This window comes from Colletotrichum spaethianum, assembly GCF_022836535.1.
Source record: "Colletotrichum spaethianum MAFF 239500 DNA, contig08, whole genome shotgun sequence".
Lineage (NCBI taxonomy): Eukaryota > Fungi > Ascomycota > Sordariomycetes > Glomerellales > Glomerellaceae > Colletotrichum > Colletotrichum spaethianum.
Window position 1 is genome coordinate 732,057 of NW_026054778.1, and position 13,426 is coordinate 745,482.

Genomic DNA, 13,426 nt, shown 5'->3' on the forward strand with positions numbered 1-13,426 from the left:
GCTTGCCTCTCCGATTTCGACCGAAACCTGTGCCATCGTTATCCCATATCAGTAAAGTTGTAACCTCGCTGCCTACAACTAGCGGGAACTTTGCTGTCGAACCTCAAATCATCCGGTTTACTCTTCGAAGATCGAAACGCGAAACAGAAAACGTTAACTTTAACGGCTTGAGCCGCATCCCCACGACCCTGCCATGGCAGACCAACCGGACGACGACATGCCCTCGGGGCCTCCCTCGCCGATGAGCACGAGGAGGCCGCGGTTCAACCGCAAGGCTTCGGATCTGCAACCAGACGAGCGGTCGCCGCTGCTCACTTCTTCAAGGTCCCGAATTCGGCGCCAGCCCAGCAGCACACCGGAGAGCCCCAAACACCCCTCGGGCCTGTCCAGAAATCACAGCGCCGCTGGTATGTCGTCTCGACTTCTTCGTATGGCAATCTCGCAACAGGAAAGCTGATTGTGCGCGTTTCTCACCACCTAGGAAGCATCCGCAGCGTCTTACACCACAGTCGCAACCACTCCTTCGGCCAACGGCTGTCCTATGCCATCTCCGACTACCCCGACCCAATGAGCGAATCGAAGCGATCCATCCTCCCGAACGAACGTGTCTGGTACGACCAGTTCACCTCCACCGATTGGGTCCACGATAACATTGTCGATGCGCATCGAGTCAAGGCCCTTAAGATGCGCAAGGATTTTTGGGGGAGGGTATACGCCATCTTCGACGCCTCTCAAGGCTGGATTCTGAGTGCTGTATGCGGTTTCGTTGTTGCCCTCGTTGCCTACGTAGTCAACTTGTCGGAAGCTACCGTTTTCGACTACAAGTACGGCTACTGCGCGCGAGGGTGGTACATCAGTGAGAAGGTGCGTGTGCCCATTGGTGGCTGGCGTACAACGATGCTGACTCGTCATAGAATTGCTGTCCCAAAGGTGCCGAGTGCGAAGACTGGCTGAAATGGTCCGACGTTCTGAAGTTCAAGCCATTCGGGGAGGTGGGGACGTCGTTCGTGATATATCTCGTCGGCGTTGTCGTGTTGTCCCTGGTGGCTTGCGCGATGACTCTTACCACGAGGACCGTGGTGCCGTCCGCGTACCGGATGACAACCTTTGACGAGAATCTTGCCGCAGAACTTGCACCCTATGTGGACGATCCGCCGAGCGACAACAGCCATGGTCCTCAAGAGGTCACCCCAGCAGTCGAGGCAGTTGATGCTAACGTACCACCTCCGATGGTCTACTATTCCGCTGCAGGAAGTGGTGTTGCCGAGGTTCGCGTCATTCTCAGCGGATTTGTCTTGCACGGTTTCCTTGGTGTGAAGACCATGGCCATCAAATCCGCAGCACTCATCCTGAGTGTGGCCTCCGGTATGAGTTTGGGAAAGGAGGGACCGTACGTTCACATTGCGACCTGCGTCGGAAACATTGCGTGCCGTCTTTTCACAAAGTACGACTCGAACGACGCCAAACGACGAGAGGTCCTATCTGCAGCCGCAGCCGCAGGTGTTGCGGTGGCGTTCGGCGCCCCTCTGGGAGGAGTCTTGTTCGGCCTCGAGGAGGTGTCATACTTCTTCCCAGCGAAAACACTCTTCCGTACCTTTTTCTGCTGTATCGTCGCGGCGCTGTCGCTCAAGTTCCTCAACCCTTACGGCACACACAAGATTGTCATGTTCCAAGTCAAGTACGTGGAGGACTGGCACTATTTCGAAATTGCCTTCTTCATCCTCATCGGTGTTTTGGGCGGCGCTGCCGGCGCGCTCTTCATCAAGGCTTCCAAGTTCTGGGCCAAGTCGTTCCGGAGAATCAAGGTCATCAAGGCATACCCGATGCTTGAGGTTCTTCTGGTCGCTGTGGTTACCGCCTTCATGAGTTACTGGAACGTTCACACCAAACAGCCAGTGGCCAAGCTCATGCTGAATCTGGCTGCCCCGTGCCGCGACGGTACTGACCGTGAGGATTTCGGTCTCTGCCCCACCACTGTCGAGAGCATTTCCCCTGTTGTCCTTAGTCTCTTCTGGGCATTCTTGATCAAGGGCTTCTTGACAATCATCACCTTTGGCATCGTAAGTTTCCAAGTGATTTGCACCTGAACAAGGCTGATGGTTTGTACAGAAAGTACCGGCAGGTATATACGTCCCGTCCATGGTCGTCGGTGGTTTAATGGGCCGGATGGTCGGCCACGCCGTGCAGTACATCGTCTTGATCTACCCCGACTTTGGATTGTGGGGTGCCTGTGCTTCCCGGGCTGTGGGATCGTGCATCCAACCTGGAGTATACGGCCTTATTGCTGCTGGCTCGACAATGTGCGGTGTCACCCGCCTGTCGGTAACGTTGGCCGTCATCCTGTTCGAGCTCACGGGCAGCTTGGACTACGTGCTGCCGTTCTCCCTGGCGATTCTCGTGGCCAAGTGGACAGCTGATGCCATCGAACCGAACAGCATCTACGTGAGTACATTGCTGGACGAAACGCCAAGGAAGCTACTGACGCGATTTAGGATCTCCTTACCAGTATGAACTCGTACCCGTTCCTCGATAACAAGCACAAGCCCATCTTTACCTCGGACCTTGCGGACATTGTACCCAGAGTCCGTCGGGAAAGGATCATTGACATCAGTGCTTCTCCTATGGTATCTGCCACCAGCCTTCGTACCAAGCTGCAGACTCTGCATCGGGCTGGAGAAATCGACGGTGGTCTTCCAATTATCAGAGACGGCATCCTCGTCGGCCTGATCCCTGCTCCGGATCTCGAGTTTGCTCTGGACAACTTGGACGACGAGGACAACAGCATGTGCTTGATGGCCCATGTGCCTACCATTGAGGACTCTGACGACGAAGGAGAGACGGACAAGACTGACTTCACTCCGTATATTGATCCGGTACGTACGAATGGGAGGCAGCTCCAGGTTGCAGAGGCTAACGTAGGCAAACAGGCGCCCGTGGCGTTGGACATCAGGTCTCCAATGGATCTTGTGTATGAATGTTTCGTCAAGCTTGGTCTGCGCTGCGTATGCGTACTCAAGAACGGACGCTACGCTGGACTGGTGAGTTTGGCCTGCACCGCTTGTGAGAAGCGGCCCACTGACGTTTTCCAGGTGCACAAGAAGAGTTTCGTCAAGTACATGCGGGAGCTCGAAGAAAAAGAGGGACACTGAGAATGTGTCTTTGTTCGACCGAGGCCACCAGGCCACTTTACCAGCCATATTTCCTGCATGCACCCTTGTCAGGTAATTCCGGACAGGACTGCGAAAGACGTTTGGAGGAGTTGTGTCCCCCTATATTGCCCTTTTCCTAGACTTATAGTCAGCATTACACGGCGCGGCGTTTATGGGGCTTTGAATCTTGCTGGGGGTTTCCCAGGAGTGGCAGGTTCTTATTTGGCCAAACTGCATAGCATCGATATACCTTGTGCAAGGTTCGCAATCATTGGGAGGTAGATTGTGACACATCACCCATGGATCTTTTCAATATAAACCCGGATTTTCGCATCGTACACAGTAGACTCCTCGGAGGTCTCTCGCGCGCCGTAGTTTGATATTCTGTCAGAAAAAGAGTAAAGCTCTGGGCTCCAGACACTTGCGAACGACAGTAACAGAACTGTTCTTCGCTGTATGCAATGACGGCCAGATACCACGGCGGCTAACGGCGGTGTACGGAGTTGTCTATACGGCGCCGATAGGTATCGGCGTTCGGCAGCGGGCGCTGCGAAAGCGAGAGTCCTCGGCCGGCAAGCCGTCGAGTTTCGCAAACAAATGCACACAATCACACAATCACGCAATCATGCAATATCAATTCTTTGTTTAATTTTTCACAGGTTGAGTTCGGAGTCGAGCGAAGTCACGACAACAGCCCACCATTTGACCATTCAAAGACCGGCAAACGACTTCCCGGTCCCGGTTTCCGGTCCCGTCTTCGGCGTCTCTTGGGAGGGTTCGCCAGCGAATTAAGTGGATAAACAATGGCGCTAGTCCCCAGATATTGCCCCTGGCGGGGTGGATAAGAAAGTCCCCACCAGCTAAGATTCAATTGTCTTATCAACGGCAGTCTGGCAGAGAGGCACTTATCGGACAATGTGTACAGCCAGGAGGGGCGGAGGAGCCATGATTTGGTGGTCTACGGAGCGTCACCGAGGGAGGGCGGGGGTTCTGGATCGGGCTCGAGGATGCGGTGAGTGTGAACCTCTCGGGTTGGGGTAACGATCAATATGACAGAAGATGTTGAAGGAGGCTCTACTGCGGCAACGACGGCACGGCGTGGCGTCATGAACAAGGGAGCCAATCGAAGGGGCGCAGAGTGCTTCTGTTTATGCAACGCCTGCACCGTCACTCGCGGCGTCGAACACACAGGAACTGGAAGCCATTAGAAGGCATTTGCGTCCGAGCTCTGACAAAGTTGAGCCGTATCGGGATGACAGACGTCTACACCGAGGCCTGCTGGAAGCTGCATGCCTGGAGAAGTGAATCGAAAAAGTAGCATATTCCTAGACGGCAGGTTTCCGCGGGTGCGAGGTCGCGTTTTGTCTGTCAATCAAAACGCCGTTTACGCGCGCCGCCGCGGTCGGCAGCAGCAGCAGCAGCAGCAGAAGCCCACGGTGAAGGGCGAGGCGGTGGCGGCGTAAACGGCGTAAAGTACCCCCTCCAAAGATGGCGCCCGTGTCACTGTGTGTGTGTGAGGTCAGGTCCCCGGCTTTCCTGGCGCAGGTCCCCGCATTTTCACACACTCTGGCACGTAATCTTGGCACGTCTCCCTGTCCGTCTGTGGTAGTGGAGGCAGAGGGGAGGGGCAGACGTACATTAGTGCCGGCTCGAGGAGGGCATGTAAAGAGCTAAGCTCGCTGCAGCTGCGGCGCGCACGCCGGCCGGTCTGATCGTTGGATGTACCTTGGGCTTGACTCAACACCAGACCGGGGGACCAAAGCTCCAAAACAGGTACATATCGTGTAATGCCTTCTGCTAGCTATCGCACCTCCACCGGCAACGCGATGACGAGGGGCTGATAAGCCGTGGCCACCCGCTATCTATAAACTTGCCCCTCCCCCGCGCAGCGACGCATTCCTCAAGCCGCCCTTTTCTCTCCCTACTTCTCTCCTCCCATCTGTTCTTGCAATTGACCAGTTGATACCCTCCTCCTGTCTGACGATCGTTGTCCCCTCCGATACCGCACAGGTTCCACTGCATTCAGCCCACGACAACCCCGCGGGAGTACTGTTGAGAGCCGCCCAGTCGACAAGAGAGCGTGTGTGGGAGAATTATACAGAGAGGCGTAAGACAACACAGACACCACCGAAGCAATGGTCTTCACCAGAGCCTCCGCCACCTTGGCGCGCCCCGCCGTTCGGGCAGCCCGGGCTTCGGCCGTCGCCTACCCGCGCCGGACGCTCTGCGCCTCCGCCCCGCGCATGGCCGCCGCGAGCCTGTTCCCCGGCGAGCCCTCCGGCCCGGCGCTCAAGACCGAGATCCCGGGCCCGGCGTCCAAGAAGCACACCGAGGACCTGCACAAGGTGTTTGACACGCGGAGCTTGAACATGCTCACGGACTACAAGAAGAGCAAGGGCAACTACATTGCCGACGCCGACGGCAACGTCCTGCTCGACGTGTAAGAGGACACCACTTCTCCATCCCCTGAAGGTCTGCTAGAGAGAGACTACTGACACGCAAACCCCCCCCCGCTCGACAGGTACGCGCAAATCGCCTCCATCCCCCTGGGTTACAACAACCCGGCGCTTGCCAAGGTGGCGCAGACGCCCGAGATGATCAACGCCATCATCAACCGCCCCGCGCTCGGCAACTTCCCGCCCGAGGACTGGGCCGAGGTCCTCCGCGCCGGCATCCTCAAGGTGGCGCCCAAGGGGCTCGACCAGGTCTTCACGGCCATGGCGGGCTCCGACGCCAACGAGACGGCCTACAAGGCCGCCTTCATGTGGCGCCGCCAGCAGGAGCGCGGCGGCTACGACGTCGACTTCACCGCCGAGGAGACGGCCTCGGCCATGGACAACAAGTCCCCCGGCGCGTCCGACCTCTCCATCCTCTCGTTCCGCACGGGCTTCCACGGCCGCCTCTTTGGCTCCCTGTCGACGACGCGCTCCAAGCCCATCCACAAGCTCGACATCCCCGCCTTTGACTGGCCCCAGGCCACCTTCCCGCTCCTCAAGTACCCGCTCGAGGAGCACGCCGAGGAGAACGCCGCCGCCGAGCAGGCCGCCCTCGACGAGGTCGAGCACCTCATCAAGACCTACCACGTCCCGCCCGCCGCCGTCATCGTCGAGCCCATCCAGTCCGAGGGCGGCGACAACCACGCCTCGCCCGCCTTCTTCCGCGGCCTCCGCGAGGTCACCAAGAAGCACAACGTCCTCCTCATCGTCGACGAGGTCCAGACGGGCGTCGGCGCCACCGGCAAGTTCTGGGCCCACGAGCACTGGGACCTCCCCACCCCGCCCGACATGGTCACCTTCTCCAAGAAGGCCCAGACCGCCGGCTACTACTTTGGCAACCCGGAGCTGCGCCCCAACAAGCCCTACCGCCAGTTCAACACCTGGATGGGCGACCCGGCCCGCGCCATCCTCTTCCGCGCCATCGTCGACGAGATTGAGCGCCTCGGCCTCGTCGAGCACACGGCCCGCGTCGGCGACTACCTCTTTGGCAAGCTCGAGGGCCTCGCCGCAAAGTACCCCGGCCAGTTCGCCAACCTGCGCGGCAAGGGCCAGGGCACCTTCATTGCCTTTGACAACCCGCGCCGCGACGAGTTCCTCAAAAAGGCAAAGGCCCTCGGCATCAACATTGGCGGCTCCGGCGAGAGCGCCGTCCGCCTGCGGCCCATGCTCATCTTCCAGGAGCACCACGCCGACATCTTGATCGAGGCTCTCGAGAAGATTGTCAAGTCGTGGTAAAAAGAGACGCGATGAGACCACGAATCTTAAAGTTTCTCGGGGGGGGGTTTTTTTCCCTTGTGTTTTTTTTTTTTTTGTTTTTTTTTGAAGCATCGTCATGGGGTTTACTGTCGGGTTCATGATCTAGCGTATGGGACTGGTCTCCAAAATTCGAGGGACATGGAACGACATTGGGTTCAAAACAACACCAGTGTACAAATCTCAAAGCTTCCATTGTGCATAAACCAAAACCGTACGTGACATGAACAGATCCTCCTTACATGCCAGTCGGCTAGGCGCAATCGGGTTTCTGGTATCATTGTGTGCTCTCCCCTCATACATCATACAGCCCGTCCTGCGTACATCCACAGTACTTCTTCAAAATCCTCTATAAAGGGGCAACAGTGGATTGTTGCGATCCTGACTTGTGCCCATTCCATCAAAGCAATAGACCTACAACGCCATGGGTCTAGTATACACTCGCTCGTAGCAAGCATGCGTCAGTTGTTATACACGGGGAGGTCTGATTACAACGCAATCCCCCTTCCCCCCACTCATGTGCCCAGGCTCGTCGATCCATATGCGTTCGTACATCAAGAAGCCTCCGAGCACCAACCCCGCGGAGGGCTTTGCATATGGCGGTTGTGGATGGCGTTTGGCCGCTTCGTGGCCGTCGCTCTCCTCTATCTCGCCAATCCCTCTCGTTGTATATGATTGATATGTGGGATAGCATTTTGCTTCTGCGCATCCGATAGCTGTTCGCCCTCGTTGTAGGGGTCGCGAGGCACCTCGTCAGATGGTCTGCGTGAGGCTCGGCTGGGTGTTGATCGCGCCGAATGCGACTTCGACTGTTCTTCTGTCGTCAAAGTGCTCTGAGGAGCGGTCAGATAAATGCCAAAATAAATGATCATGGGCACCTACTGGTTGTGACTTGTCGGATAATTTGGGGCGGCCGCGCTTCCGCTTTGCCGGCTCGCTCTGTCCCTCTGTAGCTGGGCCAGGTGACAAGCTGTAAGCGGAGCCTTCTGCCGGCGTCGTTGGGCTTTCTGCCACCAGAGTCCGTGGTGCTGGTGCCGGTGCGAGGGGAGTCAGGTGTTGTGGCAGCAAGGGCCGAAGCTGCCTGGCCTTATCTGCACGCGATGGACGGCCTCTTTTACGGGGTGGGAGCGATGCTTGCTGTTGCTGGCTGGGGCTTGACGATCCGTTGGGCACCCCTATGCTCTCCATGCCCGTGGGTCTCGGTTGTATGTTGGCAAGCTGTGGATTATGTGACTGCGAAGGCGTCGTCAAAACTGAAGGTACAGACATCGACGGATACGGCATCAGGCATTGCGTGGCGGAAGCCAAGGACGGCAGCTGTGCTGGCGGCTCCATCGGAGAAGCTGCAGCCAAGCGTTTCGAAGGCTGTTCGAGGAGATCGTTCATGGATTTACGCTTCAAGTCCGGTATCCTCATGGGACCTTGGAACATCTGCCCCGTGACGGCTAGGCATTGCCCCATGGTGCGGCCTGGTCCGCTACTGTTAGTACATAGAGCACCGGGTGCGGCGAACGCTGGACGCGCAACGTACCACTGGGTAACTGCATCTTAAGCCAGTCCGGTTCGATGTTGTGTGTTTTGAGAAACCCTACTAAAAGGCCAATATCTAGGTTGCTGGTCTTGATGACTTCCGCGAGGATAAACCTCTACGATTGAGCTGGGCATCAGCGTGAATACGCCACAAGCGGATGGAGACGGGCCAACCTTTTCCTCTTCCGTAAAAGAGTAAGCCATCGTGGGAAGGGCTAAAAGCTATGTGAAGAAGTGTCATGAAAGATGGAATGGAAGTGTGGGTATCCAAAGAAGCAGCAAGGCAGGCATTTGCGACGTATGTTCCTAGCAAACGAGTGTGTCGGCGTTGTCAGAAGGTGAACGAGCGGCGAATGCGCCGTTGAAATGGAAGTGAGCTGTGAAAGTACAGTATGGAGAATAATAGAGAGCGAGCGATATTGACGGGGCCGGCACCGTCAAACGAGTAAGTCGTGCGAGGCGAGCTCTCAGTCTATCGGGCAGACAAATGCGGAAGCAGACAACGAATGCTCGTCACAAAGGCCAATGACGACAGTCGTCAGGAGCCTTCCCTTCTGCTACGCCACGAACTGAACGTCGATGTTTGTGTCCGTAAGGCTAATTACCAGCCACAACACAGGTGCGTCTGGAGAGAAGGAAGGTAATCAGGCCGGCGCAAGCGCGCGTTCTTGACCTGGTGACACCGTAAACGAGACGTCGTACCGCGACGCCGTCGAGGGGAAGTTGAACGAGGCGTGAGGAGGGGGGGTAACACAGCCTAGCCAGGCCGTGTAGGACGAGGTGGAGGCTTCGATTGTTTCGTTTGCTTCTGGGGACCTGGACCACTTTGCGACTGTGACCGCGGGAGGCCCTGCACGGCGCACACTTCGGAACTTGCTGGCGCGACTAGGGTTGGGGTGGCAGGCATGAGGCGTGTTTTGCGCGTGAGAGAAGGAGAGGCACTCTGGGGCGACCAAGCGAGACAGGTTTGCCGAGTCGTCAATTACGCGTTAGGCCTTTCTAGGAGAGACTTTCAAGGGTACTGGTTCAGTCGGGACTTGGGACGGTGTCTTTGGACGGCTGTTCGCAGCAAGGGTGGAAAACCAGAGGATTCGAATGTATTCCGTTGACGAGACTTGGGCGACAGTTACGGCGGAATACTGTTCGCCTTAAGATCTGTGTTTGTGGGAGAGAGGGAGGCGATTCTGTCAGTCGCGATTGCCAGTGGGCCTCCCTTAGCATCAGTTTGCTTTATGCTGAGTGAGATTCATGAAAGTATGTGCACGCTGAATAAATAAGTCACAACTCCAACAGCGCCGTTACACTTGTTGGAGCGCCCTAGCTAGTGTAGAGTTGCAACGTCCGAGCGAGGGTGGCTGGGAAATGCGCGCAGATCGATGGACTGATGGCGATGACTGACAGTGACGGCGCGCTGCGGCTCATCAGGGCAGGAGATGGGATGCGCAAGGATAAGATCGGGAGAAGACGAGGCTGCCTGCACAAGGAAGTTGAAGGGGCGAGATAGATCGTCAAAGACCGAATGGGAATCCGACCCGGGAGCAAGCCTGTCGGGAAGGATGTCAAAAGTCGCCTTCGTCGTCGGCAGGCCTGTCTGTGTGCTCGCTCGTTCAACGGCTGACGATGGGCTGCGGGGCTGCCAATCCGGGCATAAGTTGATGTAAGGCAGGGTAGAGAAAGAGAAGTACTGTCAGTGTTGGTGGGATGGGTTGGTGGGTGGTACGGATGGAGGGATGTTGGCATAACCTGTTGTGCGCATCCGAACCCAGAGGCCAGAGTCGGGTCAACGACACAAGGACGAGCATGTGGTGGTGTCGCTGTGGTGTGGGAGTGACGAGTGTGTGGTCGGCGCCGTAGTCATCATGCGTGTCGGCCGTGCCTTTTGTGCGTGTCCATGTCACAATGCCGTGTCGTTTTTCGATGCCGCTGGTGTCGCGGTCGCTGTGCCTGTCGCTGGTGGTGGTGGTGTGCTTGGAGTCTTCTGGCCCATGCATATTTCTGCCGCCATTTCCTCGTCAAAGTAGTGCCGACCTCTGGCGGCAAGCTCTCTCTTTTCTTCTCTCCCTCCCTCTGTCCCTCTCTGTCCCTCTCCCTCGTCTAACCCGGCAGTGGCTTTGTCTCACGCGCCTCCCGCGTCTCTTATTCCGTCGTCGGTTTCTTCCTTTTTCTCGGCAACCAACCGCATCCTCTGCCCATTTGCAATGCGTATGTCTCACCAGTCCCCCAAAAGGGAAGATATGCTCTCTGGTTGGCTGCGAGCCACATCCCGGGGCCTCTTTCGTTCGCATCCGAGGTCGAAAATGGGGCCCGACGCTCGTAAATGCCTTCCTGGTTGACCCTCACTGGAGGTAGCCAACCCTCATATCACATATGACTGACTGCATACGCTGTAGCTCTCCCCCTCCTTCTCCCTCTAGCTTTGTCTCTCTGCTTCTGCGATATGCAATCGACAGAGCATATATCCCTGTCTCCCGCCCGTCCTGCACACACGCTTCGGTGCAGCACGGTCCCTCCGCCACGCTGCTAGTGGCCCGGAACTGGGCTGAGAAGAGCCATATGCAGCCCGTTTTTTCAGAGTGCAGACTGGGAGTACAATAGGGAGGAACAGTGGCCTGCAGATGCAGATGCAGATGCAGTGCTATGCTCGAGTAAGAGGGTTGCGTCCGCTGGCCAATCCGATGGATCGACACGTTCCGCCTGACTAGTCTTGCTGCCACTTGCAGAACGTCATTGTTGATGGTGCTCGCCGAGAGCATGATACTCCTTGTCTCTGGACAATGAGAGACGTAAGCTTAAATGAGAAAATACCACCAGAAAATGTCAGCACTAGCCAACAGTTCTGATGGGCTTGGAGAGAGAGAGTCAGAGAGAGAGCAATGATTGTAGGGGAGCTGATGGACGTCAAATGAACAATGAACTTGGCTGAGCATCAGCAAGCGGTCTTTTTCCGCCTGCACTTGCACTCGCAGTGTCAGTGAACTAGCAGCAACCACTTGGTCGCCCGAGTTCCCCTTTGATGGTGGTGGTGCTTGCTCTGTTCCGGGGCTTGCTCGGGTTGCGAAGCCGCCCCCCTCCCCCGCCAACTTCGGCGACTGTTCTGTCAGCAGGTGCCCCCTCCGTTTCCTTCCTTCATCTGTCTTCCTCTTCTCCCTCTCCCGAATCGGCCGTCCTCTTGTTCTTCTCGTTCAACGCGCCGTTCGCTGCGACTTTGGACATTTTCTTTGACGACAAAAAAAAAAAAGAAACATGATCGACGTACGACCGAATAAGGGTATAAGGGCGTTCTTAGTGCCCGCGACGGAATTGCGGTTTGCCGTCCTCATTGGCTACGGCACAGCGAAACCCAGTCCGCTGGTGACTTCAGCAGGAAACCACTGGATTCCCTCCTCGCCAATCATCGACCAAGACCAGCATATGAGCCAGCACGGGGCACGGGTTCGTCACATTGCCTGCTTGTCAGAGGGGGCCGCGGCGAAGAGCGGCGCCGCACATGAGTGGACAGTGGACTGATGCCCGAATCTCCCACTCGTTGCTGCGAGGGCGGGCGGCCCGTAATGTGACCCGAAGGAGAGAGAAGCGAAGCAATGAGGCTGAAGAATTCGAGAACCCCATTGTTGCGAATCGACGACAGTCGGGTGTCGATATTGACAAGGCAACAGACCGACCTCGGGTTTCAAGGTTGTTGCGTTCTTCCGCCGCCTCTTTATACTCTCTGCCCAAGTTGGCCACCTCATCCGGCTTCAGCGACGTTTTTGCTGCACAATGAGCTGGCAGCCTCCCACTGGGAGGACCCACCCATGTGCAACCCGTCCATGTAAATGGCTCTCTGCCATTCCCATAGTCCCAGACGCCAGCAGACGATGCAGACCTGCCGTAGCTACCAGGGCCTTATGGCCCATCTCTGGTACGGTCGCTACATGTCGGGTTCTCCATCTGAGTGCTAATCGGCTACCCGCGTGGTTGGTTACGTTGCCTGCATCGTCGTGTTCTGTGCGTCATGTTACTTCAAACCCCCTTACCCTCCAGTTCAAGCTGGTCTCTGGTGTCTGCACGCAAACGCGTGAGGAACTCTAACAACTCTCTACACCGTTCCAGAAGCACTCGGCCGGTCATTTGTATATGAGTTGAAAACGTTGCATGGCGTGTGCATTGTAGAGCAGCCATCACCGTCCTAGGCGAGAGTTGCGAGCCACTTTACCTGCCCACCGCGGCGTCAATATCGGATAGCGACCAGGCCTGAAGACCAGGCTTTGCGGAGACCATAAGACGATGACTTGTACGGATAGCATCAAACGCTCGACGGAGACTCCAACCCCGCGGGAAACAATAGAGTTCAGGGTGGTTCCTTGAGAACATCATGCAGACCAAGTGGATGCGAAGTGTCGGCGAGAAATAGCCGAGAACTTCATTGCCCTCGGTTGCCAGGTTGTGGTAAGTCTTCTTGACCCTGAATCCAACTGTGCGGTCGCAGCGAAATTATTTCTACAACTAGGGCCGACTTCTGGACAAGATATCTGGGTTCTCTGCGATTCCACGTCTTCAGGTTGCAATCTTACCGACTCTGGCGATCTGACTACACATCAATTATTTGCGTACGTTAATGTATAAAAAGTACTACAAAAAGTACGAGGTAGAGCCCCCAAAGCATATGGACATTGCCAAATGCCTTTCGACACATGCGTCAGTTCTTGAGTCTCTCTAGACGAGCTTACTTGGGTTACAAAGCAAAGCAAAGCATTGGGTAATCAGGCAACCCATCGTGCTTGGTGGAGGCTTCAGTGACGTGAAATCCCCAACTCCGAGGACTGGATCGCTGAGAAAGTACCTCCGTACCTGTGAGCTTTGGACGGTGGGGTCGGCTCCAACACATTTATTGGGCAGATCTCCCGCATGCTATTTCTGGGGAAGCTACGATCGGAATTTGAAAGTCCAGGCTCCAGACCTCGGGGTCCGGCAAGGGAGATAATCCGTGGCAACCCTCCTCACGGGCTGGGTTCGCTG

General features: G+C 56.5%; 2 protein-coding genes across 2 annotated transcripts; both read left to right on the forward strand.

The window, feature by feature from the left end:
• Positions 1-193: 193 nt before the first annotated feature.
• Positions 194-3,149, forward strand: ColSpa_04052 (H(+)/Cl(-) exchange transporter 5; the record flags this gene model as incomplete). The annotated part of the gene is made up of 6 exons (XM_049270264.1): positions 194-407; positions 482-864; positions 915-2,060; positions 2,110-2,442; positions 2,493-3,038; positions 3,090-3,149. The coding sequence occupies 6 exons, from the start codon at positions 194-196 to the stop codon at positions 3,147-3,149; spliced, it is 2,682 nt and encodes an 893-aa protein (XP_049126221.1).
• Positions 3,150-5,284: 2,135 nt separating this feature from the next.
• On the forward strand, positions 5,285-6,880 carry ColSpa_04053 (4-aminobutyrate aminotransferase; the record flags this gene model as incomplete). The annotated part of the gene is made up of 2 exons (XM_049270265.1): positions 5,285-5,589; positions 5,671-6,880. 2 exons carry the CDS (start codon positions 5,285-5,287, stop codon positions 6,878-6,880), a joined length of 1,515 nt encoding a protein of 504 aa, XP_049126222.1.
• Positions 6,881-13,426: the final 6,546 nt, after the last annotated feature.